At 36.8% G+C, this 15,239-nt stretch overlaps 1 protein-coding gene and 1 non-coding gene across 2 annotated transcripts; both read right to left on the bottom strand.

Annotated features, from left to right (window-relative positions):
- Positions 1 to 1,352: 1,352 nt before the first annotated feature.
- LOC133865001 (uncharacterized) lies at positions 1,353 to 5,988 on the bottom strand. The gene is made up of 7 exons (XM_062301458.1): positions 5,836 to 5,988; positions 5,286 to 5,417; positions 5,147 to 5,173; positions 4,977 to 5,039; positions 1,893 to 1,971; positions 1,765 to 1,810; positions 1,353 to 1,676 (listed from the first exon to the last, which is right to left on the bottom strand). Exons 2-7 carry the CDS (start codon positions 5,325 to 5,327, stop codon positions 1,667 to 1,669), a joined length of 267 nt encoding a protein of 88 aa, XP_062157442.1. The 5' UTR covers positions 5,328 to 5,417; positions 5,836 to 5,988; the 3' UTR covers positions 1,353 to 1,666.
- On the bottom strand, positions 5,569 to 5,657 carry LOC133865142 (small nucleolar RNA SNOR75). The gene has a single exon (XR_009899665.1). It is a non-coding gene; the product is annotated as a small nucleolar RNA SNOR75 (small nucleolar RNA).
- Positions 5,989 to 15,239: the final 9,251 nt, after the last annotated feature.

Here is a 15,239-nt window from a genome sequence, read left to right as displayed (position 1 = left end):
AGGCTCTGTTCGTTTAATAAATGAACCGATCCTGAGCCGAGCTTTGTCGAGCCGAGTCCGAGTATGCTCACGAGTAGCTCTGCTCGCTTACAACCATATTGACCCCACATTTAACACTTTTTTCAAATGTCCGCTCTACCAAATCAATTCTCAATCTTTTTAACTTTTTCAAAACTCAAAACCTAAAATATTTTTCAAAACTTTTTCAAAATTCATATTTATTTATAAAAAAAAAAAAAAGAAAAAAAGAAAAAAAGAAAAAAGAAAAAAAAGAGAGTTGATCAGGACGATATGGCTTTTTGATCTCTGTTTTGAAAGAATATCAAAATGATATATTTTATTTATTATTTTTATTTTCATGCTTATAAGTTTTTTAACATTTTTTTTTTTTTGGTAACAAATATCTTAACGAATAAGTTTCCAACCATTTTTTTTTATTACTATTATTATTCTATTTGGTGGGTGGTGAACTTTAGCAGACATTATTGCAGGATCCACCGGCGGAAAGCACTTTTTTTTTCTAATCGAGCGGAAAAGCGTTTGTTAATTACTCAAATGCACTTAAAATTGAAGAGAGCAATTTTAGGCACAATTTTGTTTGTATTGTGTTCAAGAATATGAGCACCAATCAAGGAATTTGCACCAACCCGTTAAGGAAAACAATTGGGAATATGGAAGACAAAATCATATGATTTCTGAGAAAGCCCAAAATAGGGATGAAGATTTTTAATAATTTGTTATCCAAATTATTAGCAATTTGAACAGTACAAATAAGAGAACCTCCATGCTCAAGTAGGTGATATAAGTACAACCTCAAATTTACTTGGAACAAATAAATCTCATATGAGCTCTCACACTATATTACCCTAATTGCTGGAGCTAGATTTCAATCTCAAATAAACAGGCCCTCCATAATAACCTTACTCAGGAAATAATAATTAATTAGATTATATATTAATTTTATATTTGGACCTAAAAGGGAATAGAAAGAACAAAAATGGCAGTCATACGTACGGCAAGTCGACTTACACACTAACATAGCTGTGCAAGTTAACATTGCCACGCCGCACGCACCACAAAAAAAAAAAAAAAAAAAAAAAATCCACAAACTAAATCTCATCGTTATTGAGGAGATGCCAAACAGGAAAAATATCCAATGATATCTGTGAGTCATACAAACCTACTTGTTGATTTAACATTATGGGAGATATAAAAAATGTACAATATAATATAACATGTCTCGGCCAAACAGCCGCCTCTTTAGATGAAAGGAGATAGTCGGTCATCTCAACCAAAACTCCGGGGTCAATTATTTTGCTTCCATTTTAAACATTTTGAATAAGCCTCGTACATCAATCAAACACAACTGTTATTGGTTCTTGGCCATTTGACAGCATAAATGGTCTTCAAAATTGATATTTCTTGGCACGTCATTTGTCAGTGCATCACAACCAAAAGGTTTTCGTGCCAAAGCCAACACCAAATACATAGTCTCACTGAGTAAAAGCATACTCATCGTGGGTCTGCCATCTAAAATTTTCATAAGTTTACTAACCATACATGATGTCCATATCTATCTGACATAACAGTAAAATAAAAGATGATAGGCCTCCATAGAATTCAAAAGGCAACACAAAGCCAATTTACATAATTGCTGGAATCATCGTCATTTTCCCCTGTAATTTGAAAGAAAAAGCATTAAGGAAGAGAGAGAGAGAGAGAGAGAGCGAGAGAGAGATGGGGGCAGTTCAAGTTTTAACTTACGTGCTCATCATCAGAGTTATGTTGTCTCCCTTAAGAAGAATCCGCCCTGAACAACACAGATGAAACATTTCAAACCATGCACATTTAGGAGAACGTGAACAAAAAAAAATATGAGGTAGTGAACCCACCTAAAGTTTTTCTGCTCTTCTTCTTGATGTGGACTTCTTCAGCTTCATCCAGAACCAAATTCATGTACTCATCAAAGCCCTGTAGGACACAACAATAAACACAAGAACAAATTTACATTTATTTCCTTACAATTAAGAAAGGTGCTATAAATGCTGACACTTCTATATATTACAAATATCATCCCTAGAAAGTATGGGAGACAGAGAAATGTGAGTACAAGTATTAGCTTACATCTATAGCAGAGTCATCATGCTACAGAGTGAAAATGTTTTTTTAAAAGAAGCCATAAGTGAAAATAATGTTAAATATTTCATTCTTATTTGTATTTCTTTAATTTTATTTTTTATTTTTTTATGAGTCAATTCTGAAACTATTTGTGTTTTCTCAAAACAAGCTAATATTACCTACAGGAAACATTTTCTCAATTCTGAACCCCCACAAAAAGATGCTTCTAAAAGCCCTTTTTTAAATCAAAAACAAAACACACTTACCTGAATACACTAACAAACATAGCCTTCACTAAAGAGAGAGATACACAATGGCGTACAAGTTAATAGCCTAGCTCACAACAAAGGGAAAAAAGCACACTACAGAGACTTGCAAAATATGAAGAACATAACAAAATGAAGTCAAAATATTTATTTTCTTTTCAGCCGTTAGTGACAAGTTTGGAAACAAGGTGGTAGTTTGGAAGAGGAAGAGGGGGGATTGATTGTTTCTTTATTTGTAAGTAAGCTTGTTTTATATCATATCAATAAAGGCGAAAGGTTGCTTTTATAATTGTATAACATAAGGCAGGTTAGTGCTTTACTTTTCAGTAAGGAAAGGACATTTAAGCTTTACTAAGAAAAAATAGAAAGGGCTTTTTAATCAATCAGCCGGAATTGTGGGGAAGGAGGCCCTCCCTACAATATGAAGTTTGACAATATCACCTCTCAGGCAAGTATTTTTTTATGATGAGGAACCCTTCCAAGGCAATCACTTTGTGTACCCACCCCTAGGTAAACCTCGGACCCGTTGACGTATATATATAAAATACATTGTGATATATTAATAATTACAAACACATGCATATCAAAAATGTGTCCTAACCTAAACGTTTTCTTTACCTTCAAAACATTGTAACATACAATGCTGCAAAAAATTGGGATGGTTCCAGTGTAGGAATCTGTAAATGAGCGCATCACTCAAAAGTTCTACCCTGTTGATGCTCACTACTACAAATAATCTTTAATGATGGGAGGAGATTTCTTAAGTCTACAAAAGTTCTCTAGGCAGCAGTATCAATTAAACATACAATAAGTTCAAGAGCTCAAACAGTCCTCTAAGAAATGAGACGACTGAATAATGACAAATTCATGGTAGAACATCATAAATGAGATGATGAACAAGATCAAGAGTCCCAAGTGTCTGGCAAATATACCATTCCTTCAATATCAAAGCTAACTAGGTTTCCTAATGACTTGCTTTAATCATGAAAAATATACAGCAAAATTATCCTTTGCAGCCAGAGAAAAAAAAAATTATTTAATGGTTTACCAAGATTTTATTTAAAATGTAAGGAAGGTGATTTTGATATTATTTAGCTATGGATTATGTAGTTCAAATGAGCTTCAGAATTATGAAACCAAAAAGAGAGACCAAGATATCTCCATCTATTAAAAATAAAGTGGATCAAGAGAAAACCGGAATATTAGAGATTTTAGGTTTGTTTGGTTCCTGTTTCTAAAAGCAGATTTTCGTTTTCAAATTATAAAAAATGAAACAGCGGGAAAATGTGCAAAAAGACATGGTTTCAAAAACTACTATCAAAGAATTATTCTAAAAACCAGCATTTTTTAAGGAACTTCAAAACGATATCTCCTTCAATTTTTTTTTTTTTTTTTTTTTTTTTTTTTTTTTTATTTTAGGAAAAACAAAACCATTTGAAACATTGGCTATGATTGTCAACGTTTTTATTTTCTATTTTCTGTTCTCAAAACAAAAACATTAACAAACAACTCAAAACACAAAACCCTTCTCAAATAAAAACAGTTTTCACCTTCATGTCAGGTCAAAACACATTTTCAAACCAGAAACACAAAATGCTCCCAAAACACATTTACAAAGAATTAAGTTTTTTCCTTTCTTTTGTTATCTGGAAACATTTTTGAAAACTGCTTCCTGAAAACACAGCCTCCCCCTCCCCTCCCTTGGGGCCAAATAATTACTTATTAAAAAAAACACACACACACACACAGCAAGAGAGTCCCTAGTAATACCAGATCAGCAGCTTTTAATTTTTCTTCTTCAAGTTCAATTCTTGGAGGAAATGCTCATCTGGGTAAACAAGGTTAGACTCCTTAAAAAAAATTGTGTGAAAATAGTAGACCCTACCTATGTCCCAAAGAATTCAAAAAATTATGAGCTAACCCTTGTAAAATAAGACATAATCAATTACTCTCGTTCTAGTAAATCACTAAATCAACCAAACTGGTGCTACCCAACCGTAAACCTGACAAAAGTGATGTTCATAGTAATGCCATAAATCCTATAAGACATTCCAACTAATCCAGCTATCATCATAACAATTCTTGAACAATTTCTAGGTATTGCCTACGATTCCCACCTCCATTGAATGTATAAATCATGGAACTTCTTTTTTGATAAGTATAAATCAGGGAACTTAAACATTCTATTATAGCAAAACATTCTAGAAGTTAACATATTGTTCCTGTTATTAATATATATATATATATATATATATTTCATATTCCACTAAATTCCAGCTACTCCAAACTCAAGCGCGGTATTTTCCCACCAGAAGAAAAACAGGCAGCAGATACTTGTTCTCCAATCTACTCCCAAACTTAATTTTCCTAAAGATTTTATATTAGCATATCATTCTGACGCCCAAAGAATCCTAAATCTCAACTGCCACAATATAAAATGCAACAGAAATCATCATCCACATCTTGAATGTATAACCCCTGGATGCCGAGAAAACCTTACACCTAATCCTAATCACAGAACAATCCCAAGCCAACATAATCTCAAACATTAAGCTTTCAAGACAAACACGTATGCTTAAACATAACACTTACAATGATTCGGCCCTCAATCCGCAAGTCTCGCTGCTCAAAAAGCCATATCTGAATGCGAGCTTTCTGTACCAATTCCAAACCAAAAACCTCAGTCACCCAATAAGGAATAACCAAATCGACGCAAGCCCAGAAGGCAAAATCAATCAAAATGAACAAAATTTAGGACTTACACTCTGAAGGAACCTGAAAATCAGGTTCTGGCGCCGCATGAAACCCCAAGAAACCAAAAAAAAAAAAAAGTCAGTGAACACAGAAGTGCAAGCAAACCCTAGAAAATTATTGAAAAGAAAAGCGAGTGAGTGAGCGTACGATGGGTTGGGTCATTATCCTTTGAACTTTGGTGCTTGCCATGGCTGCAGAATTCGTTGGTTTTACTCGTTACGCAGAGTTGGAGTCAAAGAAGTGCAGAACCCTAAACAAAAGAGCTTTTTCCCACCGAACCTGAAATCAAACGGCGCGCATTTTTAATCTCTCGTAATTATGCCTGACAATCTCACAAATTAATCAAACCCTAAACCATATTTGCTGAGAAACTAAAGCCCAACATTAAAAAAACACAAAAATAGTACGAGATTGAAAAGGGTTCGGAGTTCTCTCTCAGACAAATGCCTCGATTTGTCGTCACAGAAGAATGGAATAAGAGAGATCGGACTCGTCATCGTTTTTTGTTCATCACCGAGAGAAACAGCCTCAGCCCACAAATCATTATTTATAGAAAATATTTATTTAAAAAAAAAAAATCAATTACAATCACATGATCTAAGAAAAAAGTAAAAGTATGTAAAGAAATCAAAGCCTTCGTTAGAATAAGGAAGCAATCATCAATAGAAAATAGAAAGGCGAGAGTGTGGAGACTGACAGATCCAATTGGAGTTCAGAGACCAGCCGTGGGAGACGAGAGGCCTTCAGCCAGTTCCTCCTCTATGTGTGTGTGAATTTCCGGGGCACTGGCTGAAAGAGTGAAGATAAAAGGGTTTCAGACTTTCAGTCCACTTGGGACTTGGGAGGGTATCTTAATAGAGCTGGAAGATCGACGGCTGCTGTTGGCGCACGTGTAAGTGCATACATAATGAATTATCTAAAATTTAGGGTTAAATTCAATTTTGCTCATGCGGGTCAAGACTTCATATTTTCCCCCATATACTTTATTTGAAGTATAGTAAATTATTTATAGCTACCACATAGATGACACGTTTGTCAAACTTTCGCTCAAAATTTGATGAAAATTCACGTAACTGGCCTTAAAAAATCAAATATGTCCATATGCCTAATTAAAAATTAAAAAATTAAAAAAGAAATACATTTGTTTAAAAAAAAAAAAAAAAAAAGGTGGCTCGAGCCACCCAAAAATTCAAAATGGGGATTGTTCATGTTAGTGAAGTTCCTGCCCTTGGACACCTCAGCATTGCTAAGACACAAGCCAAGGCAGGAGATGCTGCCACAAGAACTCAACGTGTCAGTGGAGTAGAGTCCAAGCCAAGAGAGACAGCCACGTGTGTGCAAGCCAATATGGTAATCCAGCAGCATCTCAACAAATATGCAATTTGTCTAGCTGACTTACAAACAGGAAAGGAAAAGTCCAGCTGCAGAGTGCATGGCGCGACATTCAAATCAGACTCCACGATTGCAGATCAACGAATGTGTAGCTGCTGCCCTTATGCAGAAAAGGAAACAGAAAGTTGCAGCAAGCCATATTTATCACAATGCAGAAAAGGAAAGGTCCAGCGCCATGAAGCCGAGCCTATCACGATTTGATCTCTAAGGAAATATACATTTAATGTGTATATTAAACATAATTGACAATCCAATATTCTCTGTAATTACCTAATTGCTTGCCTTATTTACTAGGCAGCAAGTCTGTATATAACAACTAATGTACAATGTAAAAATCATCAAGAAAGAAACAATTTTCACACTTGTCCTTAATCTCTTTCATGGTATCAGAGCACTACTAGGCCCTCGCCTTTCTCGATCCTAATCTCTTTTGTTTATCTCCAAATGGCTTCTAGCAGTGCTGCTCCAGTTCCTATGCTGCAACTGCCTAACTTGAGCCAAAATAATGGCTTCAAGCTTGATGATAACAACTACTTGTTATGGTTATCACAAGTTGTTCCTATTCTGAAAAGCCATGAGCTGATGGGCATTGTGGATGGTTCAGAACCATGCCCACCAGCTACCCTCACTGATGCAGAGGGAAAAGAAGTCCCTAATCCTGACTTCTCTGCCTGGAACCTAAAAGATCAGCTACTGCTCAGCTGGATCAATATGTCACTTACTGAATCAGTGCTCTCTACTGTTTTTGGATTGCACACATCCAGGCAAGTCTGGACTGCCTTAGCCAACAGGTTTGCTTCTCAATCAAGATCCCGTATTTCACATCTGAAACGCCAGCTCCAAGGCCTTCAGCAGGGATCCAAATCATGTACTGAATATTTAAGGCTTGCTAAATCCTTCTCCGATCAGCTTGCAGCAATCGGTAAGCCCACTGATGATGAGGATCTCATCTCCTTCATCATCAGTGGCCTCAATTCCTCTTTCAATTCGTTTGTCCTCTCCTACACAATTGCTACTCGTGATCACCCTCCTTCATTCTCTGATTTCCAAGATGAATTGTTGAGCCATGAGATGCTGTTGACTCAACAGCAAGTTGTCCTTACTGCTGACACTAGCAGCAACTTTGCTTTGCACATGCAACACCGTAAAACAGGAAGCTCCAACCTTCCTCACACCTTCAACCGCAAGTTTAAGCCTGCTCAATTTCAGAAGCCTCGGCCTGGCCCCTCATTCCAGAAAAATTCTGCAGGTGGTCCACCATTTCAAAGAAATTCTGCAATCGGCTCCAATGGTTTCAGGGCTGCCAATCCTCCTAACAACATGGCACCATGTCAGATCTGTGGAAAAACCAGCCACAATGCACTTGACTGCTTCCATAGGATAGACTACTCCTACCAAGGTAGACATCCTCCTTCACAACTCTCAGCAATGGTGGCTCACATGAATCCAACCCTTGAAGAACAGGAATGGCTAGCTGACAGTGGTGCCAACACTCATGTGACAAATGAACTGGACAACCTAGCTATTCAACAACCTTTCCAGGGACGAGAATCAGTTGCTGTTGGGAATGGAGCAGGCCTTGCCATTGAAACTACTGGTTCATCCATACTTCAACCCTCTGATTCCAAATATAACTCTGATTTGTACTTAGGTAATATACTACATTGTCCTAAGGCTTCTGCCAATCTCCTATCCATTCAAAAATTCTGTCATGATAATCATTGCTATTTTAAACTTACATCTACTCATTTCTTTGTGAAGGACATCCAGACTCGATGCATTCTTCTTGCAGGAAGGAGTGAGAATGGGCTGTAACCCTTGCGGTTTCTAAGAGCTTCTCTTGCCAAAAATAAATGCAGTTTCACTGCTGGCTTAGGAATAAGGACTACACCGTCCATTTGGCACTTTCGACTAGGCCATACCTCTCATGTAACCGTGTCCTATGTACTCAAAAATAATCACTTACTAGTATCAAGTGATGATTCTAATAAAAGTTTGTTTTGTGATTCATGTCAATTGGGTAAAAGTAAGAGGTTACCATTTCAACCATCAAATCAAATAAGTAATCAGCCCCTAGAACTGATTCACACTGATGTATGGACATCTCCTGTACCTTCTATAAGTGGCTGCAAATATTATGTCATCTTTGTTGATGATTTCTCCCGATATACCTGGCTCTATCCTCTTCCTTTCAAATCTGTTGTGTTCACTACGTTTGTTAAATTCAAAACCTTAGTTGAAAACTAATTATCTTCTACCATTAAGAAACTACAATCTGATGGGGGAGGGGAATATAATTCTCTCCAGTTCCAAGCCTTTCTCTCTGAACATGGCATACTCCATAGAAAAAGTTGTCCCCATACATCTCAGCAAAATGGAGTGGCTGAGCGGAAACTTCGACATATACTAGAAACTGGCCTCACCATGCTTGCTCATTCTGGCCTTTCCAACCAATACTGGGTTGAGTCCTTCCTTACTGCAGTCTATATCATTAATAGACTCCCCACTGTTGTACTCAATCACTCCTCACCATTTGAAAAAATCTTCCACAAAGCTCCTGAGTACGCTCTCCTCAGGGTGTTTGGCTGCAAATGTTTTCCTCTCCTTCGTCCATACACTACCAATAAACTTGAATATAGGTCTAAGCCTTGTGGTTTCTTGGGTTACAGTAATGCAGGATATCGATGTTTGGAACCTATTACTAATCGGGTTTTCTTGTCTCGACATGTTGTGTTTGATGAAAATTCATTTCCAGCCAAGGAAGCAACCATCTCACACCTACCTACCAATATCAATGCCTCGGTGGATGCTCCATTCCTAATCCCTGTAAGTGCTTCTCTCTCTCCATCTCCCTCCCATCCCATTGTCTCCAATGATATTTCATCTATGTCTATATCTGCACCAGAGGCTCATATCCCTACCCTCTTGTCCCCACCTTCTATTATTTCTGTTTCTGACCCAGAACCCAGTACTGCACCCACATCACATCCTATTGCACCTGAGCACCATCCTGTCCCTTCTGCTGCCACATCATCCTCTCCCATTCCGCCTATCCCTGCACCCGACCCCCTCTCTGTTCCCTTACCAACCCCTGCATTCGACATCCCTTCTCCTGCACTACCCCATCCTCCACCTGCCTCAACCCCTTCTGCCCCCTTACTAGCCCCCCCAACTGAGCCTCCCTCCCCACCCTTATCTCTAATCCAGCAAACATTCACTCCTTCAGACACTACTGCCTCCCTGCCATATCCCCCTTCACCTTTACCTCCCCCTCATCCCATGTTAACCAGGTCCTGGACTGGATCCCAACGTCCTAAACACTATCCTGACTTTCACCTATACTACACCTTTAAACACCCCCATCCCAACTTTCCACACCACTTCACTTGCAGGAACCCTCCTCCTTCACTAAGGCAGCAACTGATCCTAGGTGGCAAGAAGCTATGAACCAAGAATACTCAGCACTCATTTCCAATGGCACATGGACGCTATGCCCTCGACCATTGCACCATAACATCATCCGAAATAAGTGGATTTATAAGCTCAAACGCAAGGCTGATGGCACTCTTGATAGATTCAATGCTCAGCTTGTTGCTAAGGGATTTGAGCAAAAAAAATGGTGTTGATTACACTGATACCTTCAGTCCGGTCATCAAACCCTCTACCATTTGGATTATTCTTGCCCTTGCTGTGCACTACAATTGGCCTCTCAAACAGTTGGATGTGTCAAATGCTTTTCTCCATGACCAATTGTAGGAAGAGGTTTACATGGAGCAACCTCAGGGATTCAAGGATCCTCTTCACCCTATATATGTTTGCAAGTTGAACAAGGCACTCTATGGCCTTAAACAAGCCCCTAGAGCTTGGTTTCAATGTTTATCATCCTCCCTACTGGAACTTGGTTTCATAGCCTCTTTAGTGGATACTTCCCTCTTTATCTATCACCATGGACATGTTTGAATCTTTCTTCTTGTTTATGTCGACGACATCATCCTCACTGGGTCTGACCTCACTGTCATGAATTCCATGGTTTCAAGGCTGCAGCAACAGTTCCCTTTCAAGGATCTCGGGTCCCTTAGCTTTTTCTTGGGTATTCAAGTTCATCGCACTTCTGCAGGGCTCCATCTCAGCCAAACCAAGTATATCACCGATCTTCTCCATCGTGTGATGATGCTAGGAGCCAAACCAGCTTCTTCACCATGCTCGTCTGGCTCCAAGCTCTCAAGTCTTGTTGGAGACCCCCTTCCTGATCCGCATGAGTACCGCAGTGTGGTAGGTGCCCTCTTATATTGTACCTTAACCAGACCTGAACTCTCTTTTGCAGTCAATCAACTTTGTCAATACATGCATTCCCCCACAACTACACATTGGACTGCGGCCAAGCGGGTTCTTCGCTATCTTAAAGGTTCCCTCACACATGGCTTAACCTATACTACCAATACTGCCAGCCCCTTACATCTACAAGCATTTTGTGATTTAGATTGGGCTGGCAGCCCGGACGACCGCCGCTCCACCTCCGGCTTTGGTATTTACCTTGGTCCTTGCTTGGTTTCCTGGAGTGCCAAAAAGCAAGCTGTGGTGTCTCGCTCATCCACTGAATCTGAGTATCGTGCTATGGCCATCACCACAGCTGAACTCTATTGGTTACGGATGCTATTCAAGGAATTGGGAGTTGCACTCATGCATGCACCCGTGCTCTGGTGTGACAATGTCTCCGCCCTTGCCCTTGCCCTTGCTTCTAATCCTGTGTACCATGCTTGCACTAAGCATATTGAGGTGGATTATCACTTTGTGCTGGAAAAGGTGGTTAATGGTGATATCCACATCAAGTTCATCTCTACCCATGATCAAATAGCACATATTTACCAAGGGACTCTCTACTGCCCGCTTCCACCTTCTCACGTCCAAGCTAATGGTTGAGCCCTCCCCCATTAGCTTGCGGGGGGATGTTAGTGAAGTTCCTGCCCTTGGACACCTCAGCATTGCTAAGACACAAGCCAAGGCAGGAGATGCTGCCACAAGAACTCAACGTGTCAGTGAAGCAGAGTCCAAGCCAAGAGAGACAGCCACGTGTGTGCAAGCCAATATGGTAATCCAGCAGCATCCCAACAAATATGCAATTTGTCTAGCTGACTTACAAACAGGAAAGGAAAAGTCCAGCTGCAGAGTGCATGGCGCGACATTCAAATCAGACTCCACGATTGCAGATCAACGAATGTGTAGCTGCTGCCCTTATGCAGAAAAGGAAACGGAAAGCTGCAGCAAGCCATATTTATCACAATGCAGAAAAGGAAAGGTCCAGCGCCATGAAGCCGTGCCTATCACGATTTGATCTCTAAGGAAATATACATTCAATGTGTATATTAGACATAATTAACAATCCAATATTCTCTATAATTACCTAATTGCTTGCCTTATTTACTAGGCAACAAGTCTGTATATAACGACTAATGTACAATGTAAAAATCATCAAGAAAGAAACAATTTTCACACTTGTCCTTAATCTCTTTCAGTTTGGCCACCCCAAGAGTCATACATGACATATGACAAACCATTTTGACGAAAAAAATAATAAAATGACCTATTTCAAATATGAAAAACTTAAATGCCATATTCTTAAAATTAAAAATTCAATAACTATATTTAAATAAAGTATAGACGAAATATGATTTTTTTCCCCCAAATTTTTAACCAAAGCTACGCAATAGTAGCTTTTATAAAAACATGACATAATTAAAATATTTTGTGCTTTGTAATAAGAAATAAACATATCAATTTATCACATCAAAAGATAAGACGAAAACACACGATTTAACAAATGAATCAATTTTTTTTTTTTTTAGCTCAGAACATAATTTTATCTTGATCAAATCACTAAAAGTGACATTTCTCTTAATATGTAAAATCACATGTTTTTTAATAAAATTAGTTTTAAAAAAATTACGTGATACTCGCATATTTACATGACACAAAGATTGTATAAAATATATGTGCTTCAGCTAATGACTTTTTAAATACATTCTCCATCCTATTATTCATTATTCCTCTATACTATTTAAATCTTCTTTTTCTATTATTTTCTTTGTTTTTTTAACCCAAACAGCAGCCAATCAACACAACCGTATTGAACATGCTAAGAAAATTTAGATAAATAATGGGATTGAATTTGAATTGCAGATATGAAATCATTAATTACCTGAAAGTTTGAAACATCTATTGATCTTGAAGAACATCATGCAATGTGGCGAAATAGAGAACCTTGGTCTTTCGGTTCAATTCGACCCTCGAACTCTTAACTTAAAATTTAGTTGACGGTGTGGTTTTGCTGGAGTAATTTGTAGGTCCGTTTAAATTTGTGATTTGAAAAAATAATTTCTAAAATATAGTTAATTATTTGACAAAATTACAATTTGACCTTTAGAATATTGTATTAACCTTTGAAATTATGCGGTTTTAAAAAAACACACACTCGCGTGCGATTTGAAAAATCAGATTTTATACATTTTCAAATTGCAAATTTTTAAAAACACAATTCTCAAAAGATTAATTTTTTGCAATTTAATTTATTTATTTTTTTATCTATGCAATCTCAAAAAAAAAAAAAAACCCGTAGATATAGCGTAAAAAGACTAGAGAGAAAGTTTGTTTGCAAGCTCATTCGAATCAGGTAATTAAACATGATATGATGCATCACGTCCCAATACTAAAGCCCGGGGTTCTCGTCATAGTTTCATTCGAAAGAATATTGTTAGAATATATGTTTTCTATATTATGGACATAATGTTAGAATTTTGACTTTTGACTTTTGACTTTTGACTTTAGAGTTAATAACTTAGTTAATCTAAATTCTGAAATAAGGTTGAGGAAATATGTGATATGTTAATCTTGGGGTTAAAAATGAATTTTCATCATATACTAAATAAATAAGTTAAAATTTATTTTGAATGCTCTTTGTTTTGTATCTTGATGTCTCCATGTGGCGTCTGCCCGTAGCATCACGTATATGTTTTACCAAATGCTTATCTGGGATTATGTCATCGTAGAGGCATCATTTTGTTTGGTTAGGTTTTATTATTTGTAGCATTTTTGTTTGTAATGGTCTGAGTCTTTTGGCTCAGGTGGGATATTCACCTGGTTTGAGGTGTCCTGTGTACACCTTTATGGTAGGATTATTCTGTACCATTTTTTGATTAATAAAAGATTTTATTTTCCCTTCCAAAAAAAAAAATAAAAATAAAAATGCTTATCCGGGGTAACGTGTCAACTGTCAAAGTCAAGTTGTTCTGCCTGAAATATCATCGTTGATTTTGGTGCATCTTAATTTGCATTTTCAGATGCTAATTTTATACGTATTAAATTAAGCCTTAAAATGTACTATTAATATATTGGCCCAGTTGTTGAACAACTTGAAACCTTAATTGCCAAACAAATTAATTGAGTTTCAAACATAAAAAAACAGAAGCTACATTAAACTCGATCCTGTTTTATATAAATTGGACACCTCACACCCGGTCCCCAAGTGGTAGAAATGGCACGTTTTCTCGCCAAAAGACAGCTGCCGCAGAAGCGCTGCATTGACTTTCCGAGGGAGAGGGTGTGTATGAAATACGAAGAAGTAGCTGTTGCCTGTGGCAATATTGCATACCACGTAGGTTTAAAGAAAGGCAAGTGGTAGTGTCAAATGTCGGTGGTCAGTTTTGGCCGACAAGGAACACAAGATTATTTTTCTTATTCTTCTTAATTTTTTTTTTTTTTTTTTTTTTTTTTTTTTTTTTTTTCTGTTAAAGTTGTTTCAAATGGCTCGAAGGATTGTTTGAAGAAGACGTCAATCTCTTGACCCATTGAGAAATATCTTTTTGGCGTGAAATAAAAGGCTAACCCCATCAAAAATAATATAAAGTATTAAAATAAAATGGCATTTAATTGAAAAGTTATTAGTAACAGTTGGATTTCAAGTTCATAATATGGGGATGCTTGTTTGGCAACACGCATTAGGGTAGTTTTTTTTTTTTTTTTTTTTTAACTAAAAAAGTAAAAATATTAACAAACAACTCAAAACACAAAATATTTTATAAACACTCAAAATTATTATAACCTTATATTGCATTACAATCAAAAACACAAAATATATTATTTAAAAAGCGTTTTCAAACTAGCTTATCTAGATAAATGCTTTATTGCATTTTAACGTTTATTTCGCGTGTATCTTTATTGATTTGGCATGCTCTATCCACTATAGATGTGTCTTTTTTTTTTTGTAATTAAGGATAAATGTATCATGCAAATTCAACAAAAACTTACAAATAAACATTTTTATGTAATTTATGAGAAACATAACGGATGTCATTTAGACTTTATATTCAAATAAAATGATGGTGTAAAACAGAATGACTTTTCTCTTTGAATTTAAGAAAGTATAACCTTACCAGTTTTTACTTCTCAATTAGTTTTAGAAATCGCTTATGCTGTGTACGTAGCTAAACTTGTAGCTTGTTAATTAGTTTTTAGTTATTTAAGATATGTAGCACATTTTTTATTATTAATGATATTAAAAAAGCATGTAAGAAGTACACGCTATTTAAATAATATGTGCTTCTCACATACCAAGGAATACATGTCAATTTCATATATGGGTTGTAGGAAATTTTTGTTTTTTTGTTTTTTTGTTTTTTTTTCAAATTTACAAGGTGTATTTGTGTCTTATTAAAA

Source organism: Alnus glutinosa, chromosome 3 (assembly GCF_958979055.1).
Source record: "Alnus glutinosa chromosome 3, dhAlnGlut1.1, whole genome shotgun sequence".
Taxonomy (NCBI): Eukaryota; Viridiplantae; Streptophyta; class Magnoliopsida; order Fagales; family Betulaceae; genus Alnus; species Alnus glutinosa.
This window is presented reverse-complemented; position numbering and strand designations above follow the sequence as displayed.

Bases quoted from the DNA above. Each gene is read 5' to 3' on its own strand.
- LOC133865001 (XM_062301458.1), bottom strand. From the start codon at position 5,327: ATGGCAAGCACCAAAGTTCAAAGGATAATGACCCAACCCATC. The intron at 5,174-5,285 runs GTACGCTCACTC...ATGCGGCGCCAG, and splicing joins GGATAATGACCCAACCCATC to AACCTGATTTTCAGGTTCCT. The intron at 1,811-1,892 runs GTGGGTTCACTA...TGTGTTGTTCAG, and splicing joins GAAGAGCAGAAAAACTTTAG to GGCGGATTCTTCTTAAGGGA.